This window comes from Manacus candei, unplaced genomic scaffold (assembly GCF_025592945.1).
Source record: "Manacus candei isolate 608988 ecotype Guabito, Panama unplaced genomic scaffold, ASM2559294v1 h1tg000094l, whole genome shotgun sequence".
In the NCBI taxonomy this organism is placed as follows: Eukaryota; Metazoa; Chordata; class Aves; order Passeriformes; family Pipridae; genus Manacus; species Manacus candei.
In genome coordinates, this window is record NW_026138142.1 from 972,357 (window position 1) to 990,998 (window position 18,642).

At 42.2% G+C, this 18,642-nt stretch overlaps 1 protein-coding gene across 3 annotated transcripts in view; it reads right to left on the bottom strand.

Moving 5' to 3' along the window:
- GALNT11 (polypeptide N-acetylgalactosaminyltransferase 11) overlaps positions 1-16,927 on the bottom strand; it is a 47,020-nt gene extending 30,093 nt beyond the window's left edge. The window contains exons 1-2 of one of the 3 annotated variants that reach the window (XM_051768288.1): positions 16,855-16,927; positions 725-1,057 (exon numbers count right to left, since the gene is read on the bottom strand). In XM_051768288.1, the coding sequence (XP_051624248.1) occupies positions 725-1,019 (295 nt within the window). In that variant the 5' untranslated portion in view covers positions 1,020-1,057; positions 16,855-16,927. Of the gene's footprint in view, positions 1-724; positions 1,058-1,178; positions 1,300-9,744; positions 9,919-16,854 lie in introns of those variants that run through there. The other 2 variants (XM_051768286.1, XM_051768285.1) reach the window with 2 other exon arrangements.
- Between the last annotated feature and the right edge of the window lie 1,715 nt (positions 16,928-18,642).

An 18,642-nucleotide genomic window follows, 5' to 3' on the forward strand; every position in this document is an offset into this window, starting at 1 on the left:
CGTGCCTCCAGACCCACAGCAAGTCTGCAAGTCAGTACACAACATGCTCAGTTTGCACATCTGAACACAGCAGTGAATAAGCTGTAAGCACTTAAATACACAAAGCATTTTAGTTTGGAAGACAAAACTAAATCATCTCATTGATGAAATATGTTCTAGCGAAAGACACAGACCTTTGTTGGTACAAAGTAAGCAGGATTTGGCCCTAACCACTGTCATCTCAATAAATCTTTCACTGTAGTTTTGTCCTGCACACATTTCTTGCAGATTATTTCGTACTCCAAGGATATTCTCCAAATCAATGGATCCCCCTCACTGTTTATTGTAATCAAGTTATTTTTAGTTACTGCATATGAACAGAGTTTCTTTGTAACTAATTAAAGCTTCTGTATTTGAGCCCAATTAATACAGGAGTAAGATACGAAACAAGTAACAAAGAACCTTCCAAAAGCAAGAACTACATCTAGGGCAGACCTTGATGTAACCCTGACCTCCTCATCAGCACTTAACAGCACAGCTGTAAATGTTACAATTTTTTTGGATTAAGGACAGTAGAATAAATTTCAGGTAATTCCTAATGGAAAGAGCCACTAGTACCACCTGCATTTTAACAAACAAATCCACTTCACTATTCAATTTTCCCTGAGATCCGTTACAGAAAACTTACTATCTCATTTCTTCTATTGTTTCAATAAGTTTGTCACCAACACCAAAAACCACTTACCCATTTCAGGAGAGAATTCTATCTCCCCCTTAACTGGGTCCTGGATATGATTTCCAAGCGAATTTCCTATCTTGTTCTCTTTCTGTTGCAATTCAGGTACATGAACTGGCCCCCGGGTAAAACGGGGGTAGAATTTTTTTGGAAACGGCCTCTGAGGCTCCAGCCCCTTGATGGGCACATTCTTGAAGGACTGGTTCTCTTCACTGAAGTTGAAATAAACGAAGAGCAGAAGTGTCCAGGTCACGGATGTGAAAAGGCACCCATAGCAGAAATAGCGGAGTGTGACACTTCCCATGGTAGACTCAGCATCGTGTAGGACCCATTCTCAATTACCTGAAAAGGAGTGAAAACACACATTTTGAGAGTGCTGCCTGTTACCTCATCAGGTCTATACATTAGGAAATGCATTCTATAGGTTACTCTTCCATTAAATGATTTTTACTTAAGGACAGACCTGAAGAACTAAATCCCTTTTCACTTTCCCATTCAGAAATTAAACAGGACCAGTTTGCACATTTTGTGTGGACAGCACTGCTTTAAAACATGAAGTGGAAAATCACTAAGAGCACAGTAACACATCACAGTTAAAGGTAAAAATCATTAACTTTTCCTCACAATAGTTACAGATCTATCTCTCTTGCACAACAGTGTATTTCTAGTGTGCCTGCATTCATTGAAACATGTAACTATTTAATTAAATATAATACACACAGGGAATTGATTCTTCACAGAATCACCAACTGGTTTTGGTTGGAAGGGACATCTGGAGGTCACCTTGTCCAACCCCCTTGCTCAAGCAGGGCCATTTTGAGCCAGGGGTCCCAGAGTATTTCCACATGTATCCATTTTTGTATTTCAGATCCTATCTAAAGCATGGAATGAGAACACAATTCAAAAAGCTACATAGTTCAGTTCCTCTTGCCCCAAATCTAAGAACAGTCATCATGAGTGCTCCAGAATTCCCAGCAAACATGGGGTGCAATTGAACAACACACAGCACCAAGACAGTCACATTTACAGATACTCTTCTCCACAGAAGGAAAACAGGTATGGGATAGGAAAAGAGCAAACAGCTCCAAGGTAATTTACTGGGTTCCTGCAGGCCTTTGCAGGCTCCAGAAGAGATTCCATACTCCCTGGAGGAGATGCCCACCTAGAGCTGGAAGGAAGCAGCACAGACTACTAAGACTACATCCACTAAGACAATTTTCCCATGCTATATTGAAAATTACTATCCTAAGCAAAACCCTGAAGTGAAGCATATGAAGCTGGTGGTAGTATTTTATTTATTGCCCAGGAGAATCCAATAAACTTCCTGAAGTTCCTCAAATTTAAAAAAGGTTGAAAAAAAGACCAAAAACCACCTTAAAAACTATATAGGTCAGTTCCCAAAACTGAGGGAAAATACACTGACTAAAAGAATTACATTTTTCTCATCACTGTCTAACAACAACAAATTCTTTGCATGGTAACAAAAAGTCAGACAATCATTTAATCACCCTTTAATTAGCAAAACATTTGTTTTAAGAAAACAGAACATTCGGGTGGCAGTCAATCATTTATGCTGATGCATTTTTCATACTTCTCAAAAAGTCTGAAACTACCAGAAGTCTTCAGGTCAACCTGGCAAGGAACAAACCAGAATACTTATGAGTACAAACAGATTATTCCCTTCTCAATATGGAAAACTACTAAACAAAGGTAGAAGGTGTTCATGATCCCAAAGAACTCTATAAAGATCTCACTTACTTTGGCACTGTAATTCTGAGTCCTAAGTGACTTGCTTCCAAAGAGAATATATGTCAAAATTCAAGCTTATATTTCCCAGAGTGTAGCAGGGCTTCATCTCCCAAGAATAAAATATCCACAGAGTAAAGTAAAGAAAAAAAAAACAAAACCAAAACAAACACAAACTAAAACCAACCCTTCTCTAAACCATTTTACCCATTATTCTTACCATGTCAAACTCCCCCACTTCTGCAAGGCAACAATCTATGCAGCAGTTGAGCCCAAGGAGCTTAAAAAGGTCTTAAACAGGGTTTAAATCTCACACTGACCCTGTGCATACAGATGAATTGCAGGTTCTTTCTCTAACACTGTTGCACAGAAATCTCCCTGCTTAAACTGTGAAGCCATGAAATTAGTCAGGCACCAAATGCTCTGGGGCAGAAAAGATTTCAGAAAATCCTAATTCTGACCAGCAGAATAGGTTTACCAGTTGGAAAACTACAGATCACCAGTGCCCAGTGCTTTATGCTCTGTGCTGACAGTGGCCAATGATCCTACCAAGGTGAATCTTGGCTCAGGAGGCTGCAGAGGAGCAAGAACAGATAAACAATTACATCCTCTCATTATAGTAATTCTTCTTGCCAGACAGTCTGCAGACAACTAATGCTTGCACTTAAAAAGATCTGGGTGCTTGCCAGGTTCTTTCTGCATGCCCACAAGAAGGTCATCTGCTGCAAGACTTGTCCAATATACAGCTCCTCAAAACCTGCTGGAGTTGTTTTTCCCTTCACTATGGTGACACAGATGCACAATCCTAACATGCTCTGACACTGTGGAATAGAACTGTCCTAGTAAGATAAAAATTACTTTAACAGAGATGGAACCTTTTCATTTCAGAGCTGTGTAAGGACACATCTACACTGCAGCTTGCACAGAAAACACAAAAATAATCCTTTCTGTCTCTGGTAACAGCAGGAAGACGGGCACACAGAGCAGAATTCACCATGGACTCAGTGTTCCCCTAGCTCCTTGCATCTCTTTTGCAGGTCAGAGCTATGCTCTGACAATTCCAGACACATTAGTTTGCTGTGACTGACATCAGGCATACTCAGAGTACAGAGGAAGGGGTAAATTAGTAATCAGAGTGAACAGATTGCTGTACATCCCTTCCACCTGCAGAAAGCCCTCTGACCAGGCTGAAAGCTCACGCTTGGTTACTGTTAGAAAATTAACAGCTGCAAAGCAAAGCTTCATATTCTTTCCACCTGCTCCTTGCTAGAGCAGATCTGCTTCACCTTCTTTTCCTCTCCTTCACTGTTTTGTGGTTTTGTAGAATGATACAAAGACTGAAATACTGCATTTAACTTAAAGGACAGAACCTCCACGATGCACAGAACTATGCCTGTTCAGTACCTTGTGATTCAACCAAGACATTTGGTGATTGATTTGGCAGGAAAATACAGACTTACTGTTTAGACAGGTTTGAAGTCAGAATGGAAAAAAATTTAAACCCTGCATATGAAAAGCACATTGAGGCTTATTAGTTTACTTTATTCACCAACACATACGCATTTACACGACCCCTGCCCTGTGGATTTCAGCCACTCCTACCATCCAAGCAGCCACAGAGTCACAACCTGTGTTGGAGCTGCACACTCCAGTTTTAGACAGTTTCAGGGTGACCATGACTTCTTAAAGATGTATTTTAGGCCACAGAAGGTGTTCAAGTCCTAAGCCATGTCAGTCCTGCCTGGGATCTGCCCCAAGGAACAAGGAGAACCTTTCCAGCCCTTTATTTTCACGCGTACAAAGAACAATCATGTTGATGTATCTCTGCCTCTCCTCAATATTCCAAGAAACAAGAACCCCTTCACTCACTTCAGAATGCAACAAAAAAATATCCACTTTGATAAATGGCAGAGGGAGGGAGGGAGGAGAGGAGACTTCAGCTCGTCACAAGGACCTGGAAGGAAACACACAGTTCATGGAGCCTGCTACTCAACCCTCAATTCCTACCTCTTCCATCTCCCTATCCATGACTTCCTTCCACAGGCCATCTACACACAGTGAATAAAAGCCTCACCCTGTCCTGACCCCTTTGCTCTCCAGTGTCGTGGAGTCTTCTAGGAAACACACTTGGCCAATTTACCCAACAACTCTGTCTGCCTGTGCATGGTCACAATACCCTAAAGATTGCCTTGAACATCCATCCTCTCTCAGCTGGTTTCCCCATGCAGGATTTTGAAACTTAAGCAAAGCCAAATCATTCTTTTTTATTATTATTATTTCTTCCTCACCTTTGTTTGTTTGTTTCTTTAATGGAAACAAAGTGTTCCTGAACACAGGAGATACAAAGGATATGCCTTTCAAATCCAAAGTATTAGGATCTTTCTCAGCTCTGTGATACATGGTTGCATGAGAAAAACAGATTATATGTATTTTTATCTCACAGCCTAAAGCTCTTCTAACGCAAGCTACAGCTGGCAGGTTTGGACAGTTAGATAGAAACAACTGAAAGCAAAAAAAGCAGAATTACATTATTCAGATAACCATGTCAGTGGGCTCATAAGAATAATTTTCACTTGTGTAGTACTGTAACACTGAGTCCAGTCACCAATAAATTGCTATATGGACAGTATAGTAAAAGTCCATTCCTATTTATTTATTCAAGTGCAAACAAAAATATTAAATGCCACAAAAGAATAATCTATTATTTAAATATAGCAAGAAGAATTGTTTCACATACAGTTCCTCACAGATTTTACTGGAAAGAGACTAGGCTTGGAGGGTCTATCACAGATCTCCCTTCATTTTTGAAAAGCAATACAGCTGCCAAAAGTAAAAAAAATACCTCAAACAATTCTCTTTCCCAAAAACTCATGTAGCAAAGAACATCCATAATGAGCACAAGTCATTTCCTCTCCCTTGGCAATATAGGAGCTTCCACAGCAAATAATAAATGATAACACCTTTAGGTATTTTACAGGTATTCATTCCTCAAGGCCCTAGTGATTCATGGAGTTCATGGCTGTTCACATTGGTGTTCTCAGGAATCCAGAGACACTTCAACATGACAAACGTAAATCATTCAAGGTGGCAGCATCTCCTGCATCAGGAAATTACAATCCATTTTGGAGACAACTGACCAAGAAAGGAAAGTCATTATCTTAGAAACTGCCCCCATCAGCATCGGCTTAGAAGAGACCAAGACTGAAAGGCACAGCATTCTGAGAGTTTCTAGTCAAATAATCAGCCTTTCACTCTCTCTCTTTTTGCTCCATTTTGACTCATGTATTTATTGCCTGATAGCTTTCATTGGCAAAGCCTTGGAACTGAGTTTGTAGAAACACCTGCCAGAAATTCCAAGAGTAAAATATTCCTCTCTCATTTCCATGAATTCCCGTAGAGAAGCCTCAGTTCCTTGCACAAGTAGCATATCATTGATTTTTTTTTTTTAAGAGAACTATAAAGGATAAATATTAGCAACTCAATAAAAGTGTCTCAAGGTCAATCAATCACAAAGCTGAAAAAACCCCTCCAGGAGCCCCCCCTGCCAGACTTGAATATGCTTTTCATGTCACACCAGCTTCTTGTAGCATCCTCACACCACCAGCATGACATTCCTTTTGTACATCAAACCCAGGAACATTTACATTCATTTAATAACTATCCCCAACAAGGACACAACTGTGTGTTCCCCCAGACAGCCCTGCAGAGTTTGTTGTTAGTAACCTGTGCAGCTCTCACTAACACTGGCCCAATGTATTGGCCTTCAATACTTTTAAAGGAAAAAAGAGAAGAGCCAAACACACTCCACAATATTTTGGCTTAAAAAGCAATATTTGCTACAGGCTCTCTGACCTGCCACTGCTTAAGCACTGACATCTGCTTGGATTAACCTCAGCAGTTTAGTAAACACACCTTATGACTAGATATTTCATAACTGTGCCAAAACTCGTGTTTGTCAGAGGTCAAACAGAGGATCAGACTAACCTCAAGATTTTTGAAACAGGAGTTAAAATTATTTGAGAAAACCTTAAAGCCTGCTTGTAGTTTTTCCAAGAACAGCTTTTTTTCTTAAGAAACCCAAATCCCTAAGACAGATACACAACTCATACTACCCAGGTTCCCTGCAAGACTGCCTGTGTATTTTGGAACCATACTGAGGCAAGGAACAGATGTGTATAATCTTCCTTTTTAAAGGGTATTCTAGTAAAAAAAAAAATAAATCTTTAAACTATTTTATCTTCCTACAGATTATTAGGATAATTTGCTGCATGACCTTCTACCGATGCTTCTGATTTTTACTTTCTTATTTATTTGAGGAGCAAAACACAAGAATATAAAACACTACTTACAACTGCAATTTTGCTCGTTTAATGGCCTTAAATCTTGATATACTTCTTGGCCTCCCAGATGTTACGGCTACCCCGCTCCTTTTCCAAAACAGGCCTCAGCATGGACAGGCTTTCGTATTTTCTGGCTGAATCACTATCAAACAGCAGCATTAAGAGTACAATGAACAGAGGCCAGACCAGGAAGAAGTAGTTCTCCAATAATACACTCATCACACAAACAGAGATGATGTTCAAACACCTTCTGCACTTCCATTAGAATAATTTCTTTCCAGGAAACCTTTCCATTGCCATCTCTCTCTTAAGGGAGAGTCACAGTTAATAGATCAGGAAGATGAAAAGGGACACCTTGGGAAGCTTTTGATTCAGATTCCAACACACATCACTAGGAGCAACATCCATTGAACATACAGTCAGAACAAAAGCAAGAGACACTTCCAAATAAAAGTGTTTCATGTGCTTCACAATCGAAGCACCGAGACAACTTAACTCCTTAAAAAACCCCCCGACTGGATTGTTTTAACACTAAATTGGATCCACTTGCCAGTGTTTTTAATTAAAAACAACCATTCATTTTTGACCTTACAGAAGGCTGGGTGACTGCACTTAATGAATCAAGTGGCTATTTTTGACAGAGTACAGGCAGGTAACTACTCATGTAAAGACAGGTGGGGCCGACAGGAACCTACCTTGTCACATCCAGCAAGGACAAACGCCAAGTCCTGCACCTGGGACAGACAAACTCCCTGCTCTGCAGAGAAGGACCAGCCAAGGTCTGGCTAAGCTCGAGCCAGCATGCCCTTGCAGCAAGGACAGCTGATGGAGCCACAGGAGCACAGCCAGCTGACTCAGGGATGCAACTCCACCAACCCACACAGCACCTCTAAGACCACAGGCAGTGCTGTGCCCAGTTTGGGATCCTCCAGTACAAGACAGACATCAGTAAACTGCAGTGAGTTCAGTGAAAGGCCAGCACGATGTCACAGGCTGCAACACTTGCCCTGTGAGAATTGAGGATGCTGAGCTCCTTCAGCCTGCAGAAGAGATGGCTTTGGGATGAGAACTAACAGCAACCTGCTGCTACCTCCACAGATGGTACCGAGAAAACAGAACCAGGCTGTTTAGTGAGGTACAAGGTAGGAGGAAGAAAGAGCTAAAAAAGACTAATATAAGTTCAGTCACAGCCACCCTCATTCACAGAAATATCCTGTGGACCACAGGCTGTCCTCTTGCATAAGATCACTGTTCCCATTCATTTTAATGAGATGACACATTAAGATCTATTTTTAATTAGCCTCTGCAAGTCCCTTCTAAATTCAACTTCAGAAGCTTTTAGGGCCAACAGTTTAGTCATTTCAGCACAACTACATAAATCCATGTCATACCACCTAAAATAAATCCTGGAATGAACATAAAATCTTGAGCAACACTTCACAGATAATCTTAAAATACCAATAACATTCATTATATTTTACAGATAAAGAAAGGCACACAGATAGACTAGTTACATGAATTGTTGAAGACCTATGAAACTATATTATAAGTACACTAAGTCTGAAAAGTATAAAGTGTTACAGGATAAACTTAAAAGTTCATCTTCTTTATGTCTTTATGTTCTCAGCCCTCACTATTTTTCCAGTGTCAAATGACTCATTCATATACTCATTTGTATTTCAGTTTTTGGACTTTAACCAGAGATGTCTAAATATTGCATAGCATCGTTTTCAAATCTGTGAACTATATATTGAAACGCCTCCTCTAGGAACATAACTTTGCTTATCAAGCTTTTTGGAATTTCTCAACTCCAATAAAAAAGATTTACTTAGCAGGCTGCCATAGCAGGCTCCAAACACTTTGGCTTTTTCATAATAAAAATGTGAAGTTTCTTCTTTACCCATTTCCATTTCAAAAGCACCCTTAAGGAAATCTTAAAGTATCTTCTGCAGTAACATCTTTCACTTCTTTGTCAACAATAAAACATACTGGTTTTTTCCTTATTGATAAAGGATACCCTTCTCCCCACATATTCCTCCTCTCCAAGGAGCGAGGGTATTTCACAAGGGTTTTGATTGAAGGACACACTTTTAATGGAAAAAGCAGTTACAAGTTTTGGAAACAAAAAGTTTTGTAAATTAGTAGCTCATGTTAACAAACAACTGAAAAGAACACCCAGGTTTAGTTACAACCCACTGTGGTACAACATTGCATCAAGAAAAGTAACATAATAGTCCAGTCTGCTTAGAGAAAGCAAAGTGCACTTGGATTAGAAACATGAGCTTAGCAAAATCCTTTAAAGCTACTTGTTTCCCAAAGCACAGTCCTAAGCAAAGGAATTTTCTTACCTATCCCCCTGACAAACGCTGCTCCGTGGGGCTGCTCGGCTGGATGTTACTTTAAGCCATCTGGCACACAAATACATGTCATGCCATTCCTGGAGTCCTAAAAATACCTTCTTCCTCTTCTCTTGCTAATAAATACTTCTGATTCAAACAGTGAGATTTTTTTTTTTCTTTTCATCAGTAAAACCAGCTCTCAAGGAAGCCAGAATTTTAATGTACTGTTTCCAAAGAAAGATGCAATGCATTTTATAATGCAGCCCCTCCTTCTTCCCACAGAGCTTAGGAAACAGCAAGGTTAAAAAATCCACACTGACAACTTGTTCAATGCATCCCTCTCACATTAAAGAACCATGCATATAAATACTAGTTTAACAACCCTTCAGCACTATATAGAAATGCAGAATGTAAGGGAGCTTACAAGGTCAACTACAGACAAGTAAGCTGCTTAATACCTTTTCTAAAGGTTTAAAATCCACTTAGCTGCTCTCACATTTTATGTCCGCAAAGCTCACCGAAATAAGAGTAAAAACGCAGATTCATGCAAAGTAATTAGATCAGCCCCACTTCTACAGGAAGAGCTGAACTGTAGAACCCTCACCTTCTTCCAGAAGAGCCGGCACTGAGGCAGCAGTGCAAGGTTACCCGGGGAAAGCACAGTGACTGCAGCAGCAGCCACAGCCAGTCGGTGTCTTCATTCCCAGCGAACAATAAACCGCTGAGCCGGGAACTTAACGCTTTGTTGTTTGCAAGTCCCAGCTGGGAATGGGGTGACAGACACAGGTTTCCCTATGGAAACAGCCCACTTTGGATGGGTCTTAGGACACCAACGCTGCATGGTTATTTCTCATTTGGCTGCATACACTGCCCCAGAGGCACCGATACATTTTAATATGTTTGGCATTATTTTTCATCTCTCTTTTATTCTTTTTACTTTTTCCCAGCTGATGCATGACCTGTATGGACCCACAGGTTTGGCAATATACACCTGGTCATTTTTCTGCCACTCATTAGAGAAGCAAATTAATGAGTGGCATTATAATATCAATTGATTAGACTACAGAAATGCTAAAGAAAATTATCATTAAGTTGTATAAAAATGTCACTTCTATAAGTTCCTTCACTCCTCATTTTCCAAATCACTAGTAACTTCACAAGATTTCCATATTTTGACTGAAGTTTTCCAGGTATGTTTGCTATTCATCTTAAGAAATCTTCACCAGAAGAGTTTTGGGCTTTTTTCCAGCCTTTTACAAGCAAAGTGAAAATAAATTTTCCAATTCCAAAAATAAAATTAAAATTTTTTTTTAAAAATTAAAAAAACCAGCCACACACAAAAACAAAACCAAAAACCAAACTTCATTTGTACAGCCCTCCTGCCAAAAAAGCTGGCAGCAAATCTGGCAGTAAAACAGACCTCACTTCAAGTACTTGTGAGTGGGAGAGTAGTGAAAACTGGGGTAATCTATCTCAGTTTTAAACCTGTGACTACTGACCATGGACACTGCACTTGGCACAAGTTCTGCAGCATCTCCCAGAAGACACCTACCATCCACCTGTAAGAACTCAGTACTGATATCACCAGCTGTAAACAAAAAAATACACAAAAAACATCTGCCAACTCACACTACAAACTTCAAAAGACTCTACCTGAACAGGTACTAAATGCAAAACCACTGCAATTAAGTTACTATTAGTACTACAGAATTGTAAACCGTTGGAATGAGAATGGTTATGCTGCAATTTACCCTGCAGCATCAGATTACAGAATTCCTAGACCACCAAGCTTACTCCCCACAAATCCTACCAGTTTACTTCATTTCTCTTTTTTCTGCACGGTTTTCCTTTCCAACAGACAGAAATTAAAAAAAATACATTAAGATGTCCTTGCAATTTCATTGTTAGATCAGGAGCAAACACCTTTATGGAGCCTGAGTAATGCATATTAACATGCAGAGATATTATTTGTTAAAAAAATAAACAATAGATGAAATCACCTCAGAACTAGGGGTGAGGTTAAAACCAGTTACAGTTTAAATCTCCAAACTGCCTCTGATAGGAAAATATTTAACTCATTCTGAACTACTCAGAGTTCTTAACCCTGTTACATTTCTCCATGTAGAAATGGTACTATCTTAGAGATAGTACTAAGAGATGGTACTGTCTTAGAGATTTCCTCCATATATCATGGCCTGAGGTTTTCCGGTGGATGCTATCGCTAAAAAAACAGTAGAAGTGAAAAAATACTAAAAGCAGGAGTTGAGTTAAATTGGATTCAATGTCCAGTTGCATTTCTCATGTCCAGAAACAAAGGTCACTTGGAGTTTCTCACTCCAAGCTTTAGCACAGAGCCTGCAGTATCCACACCACTTGGAACTTTCATTTTTCCCCAGCAAGAAAGTCTGAGATAGACCAAAACCCTGCAGTCTTCTCACTTTGGATCCATTTTCAGACCAGAAGCTTAAAGTAATTTCTCTCTACTTCTTTCATTTTCTCACTAATGTCTCCAGCCATCAATACAAGAGAAGAATCCTAAGGATATAAACCTACCACATGTTCTCTTCAACTCCCTGACTGTACCAGGACACCTGTACAGGTATCAGATTGACCCACGGGTTGTTCTGGTTGAACTATTTGCTCTACTACAGATTTTGATGAGATTCTTGGCAACTCAGTGTCTTCTCAGCTTTCCCCTATAAAACCTGATGCATTAAGGCAAATACTTTGATTTTTGGGTTAGAATAAGCCACTAGCAGAAAGAGATTTTTCACTATGTGTAGGGAGGGAAAACTTCAACGAGTTATGCCAAAAATTCCCTTTCTTTGTCTTTCATTCCTTCTCCATGATCATACAGACTCAATCTCTCCTTCTCCAAAGAAATCCCTTTGAGGAAAGAGTTGTGGACCACTCCTTTTCCTTTCCCTCTTGGTCACTTTTCTTCTACTGATCTATTGCCAATGTTTCTAATGGGAAAACATACTCAGGATTTTGATGTTGAAATCATGGATGTTGCAACAAAATGAATAGCAGATCAAAAATACATTTTCCCACTTCACTGGGAGCCATGCTTCCCAACACACTGCTAGCACGGAAGGTTAATGTGCAATCCAGAACTCGGCCTTGTCTTGGTTCACAGGAGATGAGTCTCAGCATCTGCTGACACCAGAGATAAGGCATCCATGCTAACTGACAAAATTAAGGCAGTCCAGGAAACAGAAGACTAAAGAGACATTTCTAGAAAACATATTCAATAACAAATATGAGAAGCATCAACAGAGATAGTGATATCGGTTGGTTTTGATGTTACTTAAGGAACTAGCAAAATAGTCAAAATGCCTACAAAGATTGATTCATAATGGGTTATGAATCAAGACAGGACAGTTTGTGCCTCCTGGAAAAGGATCTCTGTTTTAATTACGGGCACCTCCAAGGTTTAAGGCATCTAATTAAATCCTTGTCTGCACAAGAAAATCCGTGTCATTTAGCCAAGCAACATTTAGACGGTTTTATATAAACTAAAAAGACCTCCACGAACATGCTCTTAACTTTCATTAAGCATCTGCTTAAATCAGTTTGGCACATAGCAACCCTGTACTGAGATGCCTCCCTCTCAGCATGCCTCTGCAAGTTTATTAGCTTAACTTGTCAATTTAAAATTCAACTTCTTAAATGGTGCGGTGCCTCGTAGTTGAAGTCTTAGGAATGACAAGAAGTTAAGCAGTTACCTCCCATCAGCCTCTCTACAGCATTTCTTCATGCACATATTCCTTCCCTCTTGTGCAGCAGAGAAGTTATTTTTGTCCAGGTTGGAGCACAACTGTGAACAGTCACCACAGCAGAGTTGATAAGGTAAAACCTGCCAGTCACAGCAAACCTTCAATCTCAGAAATGCAGAACCTGCAATGCTACCCCTGCCATGAGAGAGAAAACCACAAGAGCTCACCTGTTCCAAATAAAACTCAGAGACAGCAAAGACACCAAAGACCCATGAGCAGTGTGGGGTGGTGGGCTCTGGACTCCTCCTTGGCCTGCACACCTACTTCTTGCTCACACTGTAAAGCACAGAGCAGGCAGTACCAAGTCCTGAGGTTCCCTGTATCAAGGGTCTCTTAATTAGTGTAAACAATGGAAAAGCTTATTCACCCCTGAGCACTGGGTTCCAGTTTCAAACATGCAAAGGATCTGGCTGCCAAAACCCCAGACTGCACAAGAAAGGACTGAGATACAACCCATCACTCTTACAAGTACTTCACTCTGTACTCTACAATTTGGTAACACCATCAGTCATTTAATCGACAGATTTAGCATCATCTCATGGGAAAAGTTCAGAAGTTCATACAAGAAAATATCTGAAATTAAATATACTTGACGTCAATTTTTTAATGAAACAGTACAATCAGCTTCTCAATTTTCCACCTTTTTTGCTGCAGTATATTTCTAGTTTTTACAGAGTTTTCAAACAGAGTATTTACACTAATTATTACACAATGCTGACTCACATGAGAAACATGCTAGAACACGGCTGAAGGATGTGGTGCACACTATTAACTTACACAAAATGAGCTGAACAAATGCTTTTACTCATGGCTGAACAGCCAAGGCCTTTGTACTGACAGTACTTTATACATTAACACAGTAGCTGCAACAGCAGATTTATTCATCTCCATAAGCCACCATATGTTTTGAAAAGAAACTTTAGATAAGAAGACAGTTTATCTACCTCCCACACTCTAATGGGGATTGAAACAGACTTCACGTCTGCAATATTTTTTGAGAAAGAAAAAACAAATTAATTTCTGACCTTGAAATGCATGAACACACTTTTGCTCTCCAACAGTAAGCAACATAGTTGTATTGCAACATCTTGTCCAAAATGAATGGTACTAAAGGAAATTACTTGATTTTGGGGATACCTGTAACTGCAGTATCACCTACCCAGACAGATGGAACCGCTTAGGAAGTCAACAAACAACTGTCACAGAAAGGAACGACTGCAATTTTTGAAAGTTTTACCTTCTCCCTTCAGCTGGAAGTCTTCCTTTACCTCTCTGCTTCAGTAATCAACACAGTGCCAAACTCAGCCTGACAGCTGCTCAGCCTGCAACTGTTCTACAGGACCTTCCAAGGCAATGTAAATGCAGAACGATCCTCCCTCTGTTCTTTTCACCCCACAGTGTGCTTGCTGTTCTTTCTCACTGGAAAAACCCAAAATCCCCACTTTTACTAACTGCTTCTCATCTCATCCATGTGACCCACACCACACACATGTCCTATACCTACCATTAAAAATTTGAGGGGTTCATCACTTATTATGGGGAAGCATATTTTGTACAGATAAATTTTCAAAATACTATCAACTCATCTTTATTTCCCTTTCTTTGCCGTTTCAGGACTTTCTGCCTCCTAAAATGCTTGAATCACACCTACTGTTATTTTACATCACTATGAAAATGATGATCAGATTGATCCTTTCTTATAAACTACTGTCACAAAGCAGCTTGTCAGGAACTCTATCCAGAGTTACTTCTATGCATAATGGAGTATTGATTTCCATCCTTTGAAAATGTGATTAGATAGTAGAAGACAGGCAACAGGCCCTGAAATCTGCAGTCAGACTCTCTGACACCAGAACATACACCACTTAGCATGCTGCTGTCCTCATCTGAGGCTGAGAGAGGAAGGCTCATTAGAGCTGCACTGTTATTTCTTTCCTTCCCTGCTGCAGAAGAGCTCCTAAAACTCTGCAGGAGCTTATCTTACCCAGAGATGAGGAAAAGCTTATGCAGAAGGCATGCAGTTCTTCAGACACAGTTATACTGGGGGAGGCCAATTGCCTGTTAATCAAAAGCCTCTTATCTGGAACCACCTGGACATTTATGCTGTTCTAAAATGAGGCCTAGGAATCCCAGCTGGACTATTTCACATATTTAAAGATTCTCTACAGGGCAGAAACACACTGTCAGGGAGAGGTTGGTACCATCCTTTCCTGGGCACAGCCTGCACTTGGATCAGCTTAACCTAATCAGAGACGTCTGGGAACAGTTTCCTATTAAGATGACATCCATATGAAAGAAAAAAAAAAAAGAAGACTCTAGATCACTAAGCATTCAAGAATATTTAATGTCACTTACAGAATACTTTTTTTAAGGACAGAAGGGATTTGATCTTACGTTGCAATACATTTTCCAGGGAAAAAAGGGCAGCATACTGGTGTAATGTTGAGGATCCTGCCCACCTGCACAATTGCTCTGCTGGCACCGAGAGAGATTTCACCATTCCTTCAAACAGAAAGCAATGCTCCAAATCCACGGGACCAAACGGATAAAGCACTGATTGTTTACAGAGCTGCAACAAAGTCAGGTCATGAGATTTTTTTTTCTTTGGAAGAGTAGGGGCTGCACTTTACATCTAATTATACAGTAAAGTTCTATAAGGTCTACTGCAGCTGCCCTGCAACTGATATTGAAAACAGCTCAAGATACTGTTTGGCAGAGATGCTGCAACAGACACCACCAGTGTTTTAATTACTCTCAACTCCAGTTTTAAGGCTGACACCTATGAGGAGACTATTGAACATGAAGCAGCTGTCTGGACAGGCAACTTCTGAACACAGTGTTTGATTCCAGTGCCACATCACAGCAGAGAATTCCGACCTGCTAAGCTCCCCACTGCCCGTGGCACAGAGCTTTTGGTCGCTTACTCAGATCCATCTGCTTTCTCACAAACGAGGGACCATGGAACCTTTATTCTGCCTTGCAAGTAACTTGGAGACAGCTAATTTGCTTCAGTTTGTTCTGTTGCAGCCTTTCTTATAAGCTTCAGCACACAAAAAAAAAAAAAAGAAAAATACCACATGGCAACAATGAACTGACTAGAAGGACTGGAGACCAGCCACGAAGAACAGCACATATTTGCTAAGAGGAAAAGAGAAGCCTCAATGTGGCGAAGTATATACTGAAAAATACGGGGGGGGGGGAAAGAGGAGAAACAATTTAAAAATAAATTTCCCGGTCATAAAGATGAGAAAGCTTTAATACACCGCTGGGTCACCCAGCCCTCCGAAAAGCAGTGCCTGACCTCATCCTGCAAACGAATCAATGAACGGAGCAGCGCCAGCAACACTGACACGGGCCGACCCTCACATTTTGGGCTGAGATTTGCAGTTTCAGTCTACCTGCAGGCGGGCTGCTGCTGCTCCTTCACGTGCACTTACAGACTGAAAAAACAGTAATTACGTTATCTTCCATGCTATGTAGCACAACCCGCTCCGGCCCCTCGGTCTCCCGTTAAACCAAGAGCCCTCAGCACGCAGCTGGATCACCCGGGGACCCCGCCTGGGCAGCCACCGCTATCGGTTCGTACGAGTGCCAGAAAGGGGTAGCCCCCAACCTGACCCGCCTCCGGGGCTCGGGAACCGCGTCCCTCAGGGCAAACGGGAAAACAGAATCACAGAACCAACCAGGTTGGAAAAGACCTCTGAGATCGCCGAGTCCGACCTACGACCGAACACTACCGTGTCAACGAGCCTGCCCCCGTCCCTCACCCCCCGGGCTGCCCCGTCCTTCATCGCCCCCGGGCTACCCCTCGCACCGCATCGGCCCCGTCCCTCGTCCCCCCAGAGCTGCCCCTCACACTGGCGCCAGTTCCCCCGCCGGGGCTGCCTCCCCTCGCACCGCCGCCACGGCCCCTGTCCCCCCAGCCCCGCACTCACCGAGGCGGCGGCATCGCCCCGTCGCCCACCCCGCGCCCGCTGTGGCGGCGGCGCTGCCGCCATGTGACCGCCGCCTCCTCCTCCTGCTCCTCCCCTTTCTCCTCCTCTTCCTCCTCCTCCGCCGCCGCCGCCATGACAGGCGGGGCCGTGACGGCCCGAGAACATGGCGAGCCCTGAGGGGCAGGGTGGAGGGGCTGTGGGGTTGTTGCTCGGCTCCCTTTGGCCGACCTGGGCGGGGGGGGTGTGGGGGGTTAGGGATGGAGGGATGCGGATGTGCGGCTTTCGCTCCCCCTCTCCCCTCAGATTTGCTGTGCATCTCTCTGCTCGTCCCACGGAGCTTGCACGGTCCCTTTCAGCGCTCTCTGAAGTTTAAAGCCCCTCACGGAGGTGTTTATTTTGCGGCCCTGGAAGTAGAGGATCACAGAATCGTTAGGGCTGGAAGGGACCTCTAGAGATCACCCAGTCCAACCCTCCTGCCAAGGCAGGGTCACTTGGAGCAGGTGACACAGGAATGCATCCAGGTGGGTTTGGAATGTCTCCAGAGAGGAAGAATCCACGACCACCCTGAACAGCCTGTTCCAGTGCTCTGACACCCTCAATGTAACTAAGTTCTTCCTCATGTTGAGGTGAAACTTCTTGTGTTTTAGTTTATGGCCATTACTTTTCATCCCGTCGCTGAGCACAACTGAAAAGAGTCTGGCACCATCTTCTTGGCACCTGCCTTTGAAACATTTGTATGCATTCATGAGATCCTTCGTAGTCTTCTTCAGACTAAACAGGCCCAGCTCCCACAGTCTCCTTATAACAGAGATGCTCCAGTCCCTGAGCTTGTCCAGGGGCTGGAAGGGGAGAAAAGGAGTGCAGGTCAGGCTGTCAGGATATCTGGGCTGACCAGCCATGGTTCCCTCACCCTGTAGTTTAAGTAGCTCTGTGGAATGTAGGGGGCTGGTTTCTTGAGCTGGAAGGGCGATATAGCTGAGGGAAATCAACCACAACAACCCTGAAATAATCTGAGATTGGCAGTTAATGTGCTCCCATAGCGACAAGATTCACATCCTCACAGGTGGAGAGGAGCATTGAAACCTCAGATCTTTGATATCCACAGTAAGTGATCACAGAACCACAGAATGAGTCAGGTTGGAAGGGACCGCAGTGGGTTGTCTGGTCCAACCTCCCTGCTTACGCACTGTCATCCCAGAGCACATGGCAGAGGACTGCATCCAGACAGTTCTGGAGTATCTCCAGTGAGGGAGACTCCACACCCTCTCTGGGCAATCTGTTCCAGTGTGTGGTCACCTGCACAACAAAGAAGTTCTTCCTCATATTCAAGTGGAACTGCCTGTGCTTCAGCTTCTGCCCATTGCCTCTTGTCCTGAAGATCAATCCACTGGCTTGCTAGACCACAGCATGGTGGGGTGCCTGCCATACCACAGGTCTGTCTTTATGTGGGATTGACTTGGCGGGTGTCCTTTCTCCAGAAAAAGTGGTAAAACTTGAAGGGTTTGGATTCATAAACCCTGGTGAGGTTTAAGAAGAAACTCATTGTCAGATTTGAACAGCATAGTCTGTACTGGGAGCTTACTTTGTAAATACCCAGATTACAGAACTTGAGCTGCCAAGTGACACTTTGAAGATGGCAGATTTTATTTTAGGGAAGTGGAAATTAAACCGGGTTGACACAACCCAAGCCCATTCTTTGGCAGATATTGCCCCCGGTATCCAGAGATTATGGCAAGATGCTTTATAACACACAAATACAGCAGAGTAAAGAACCTGTCAAAAAGCTGT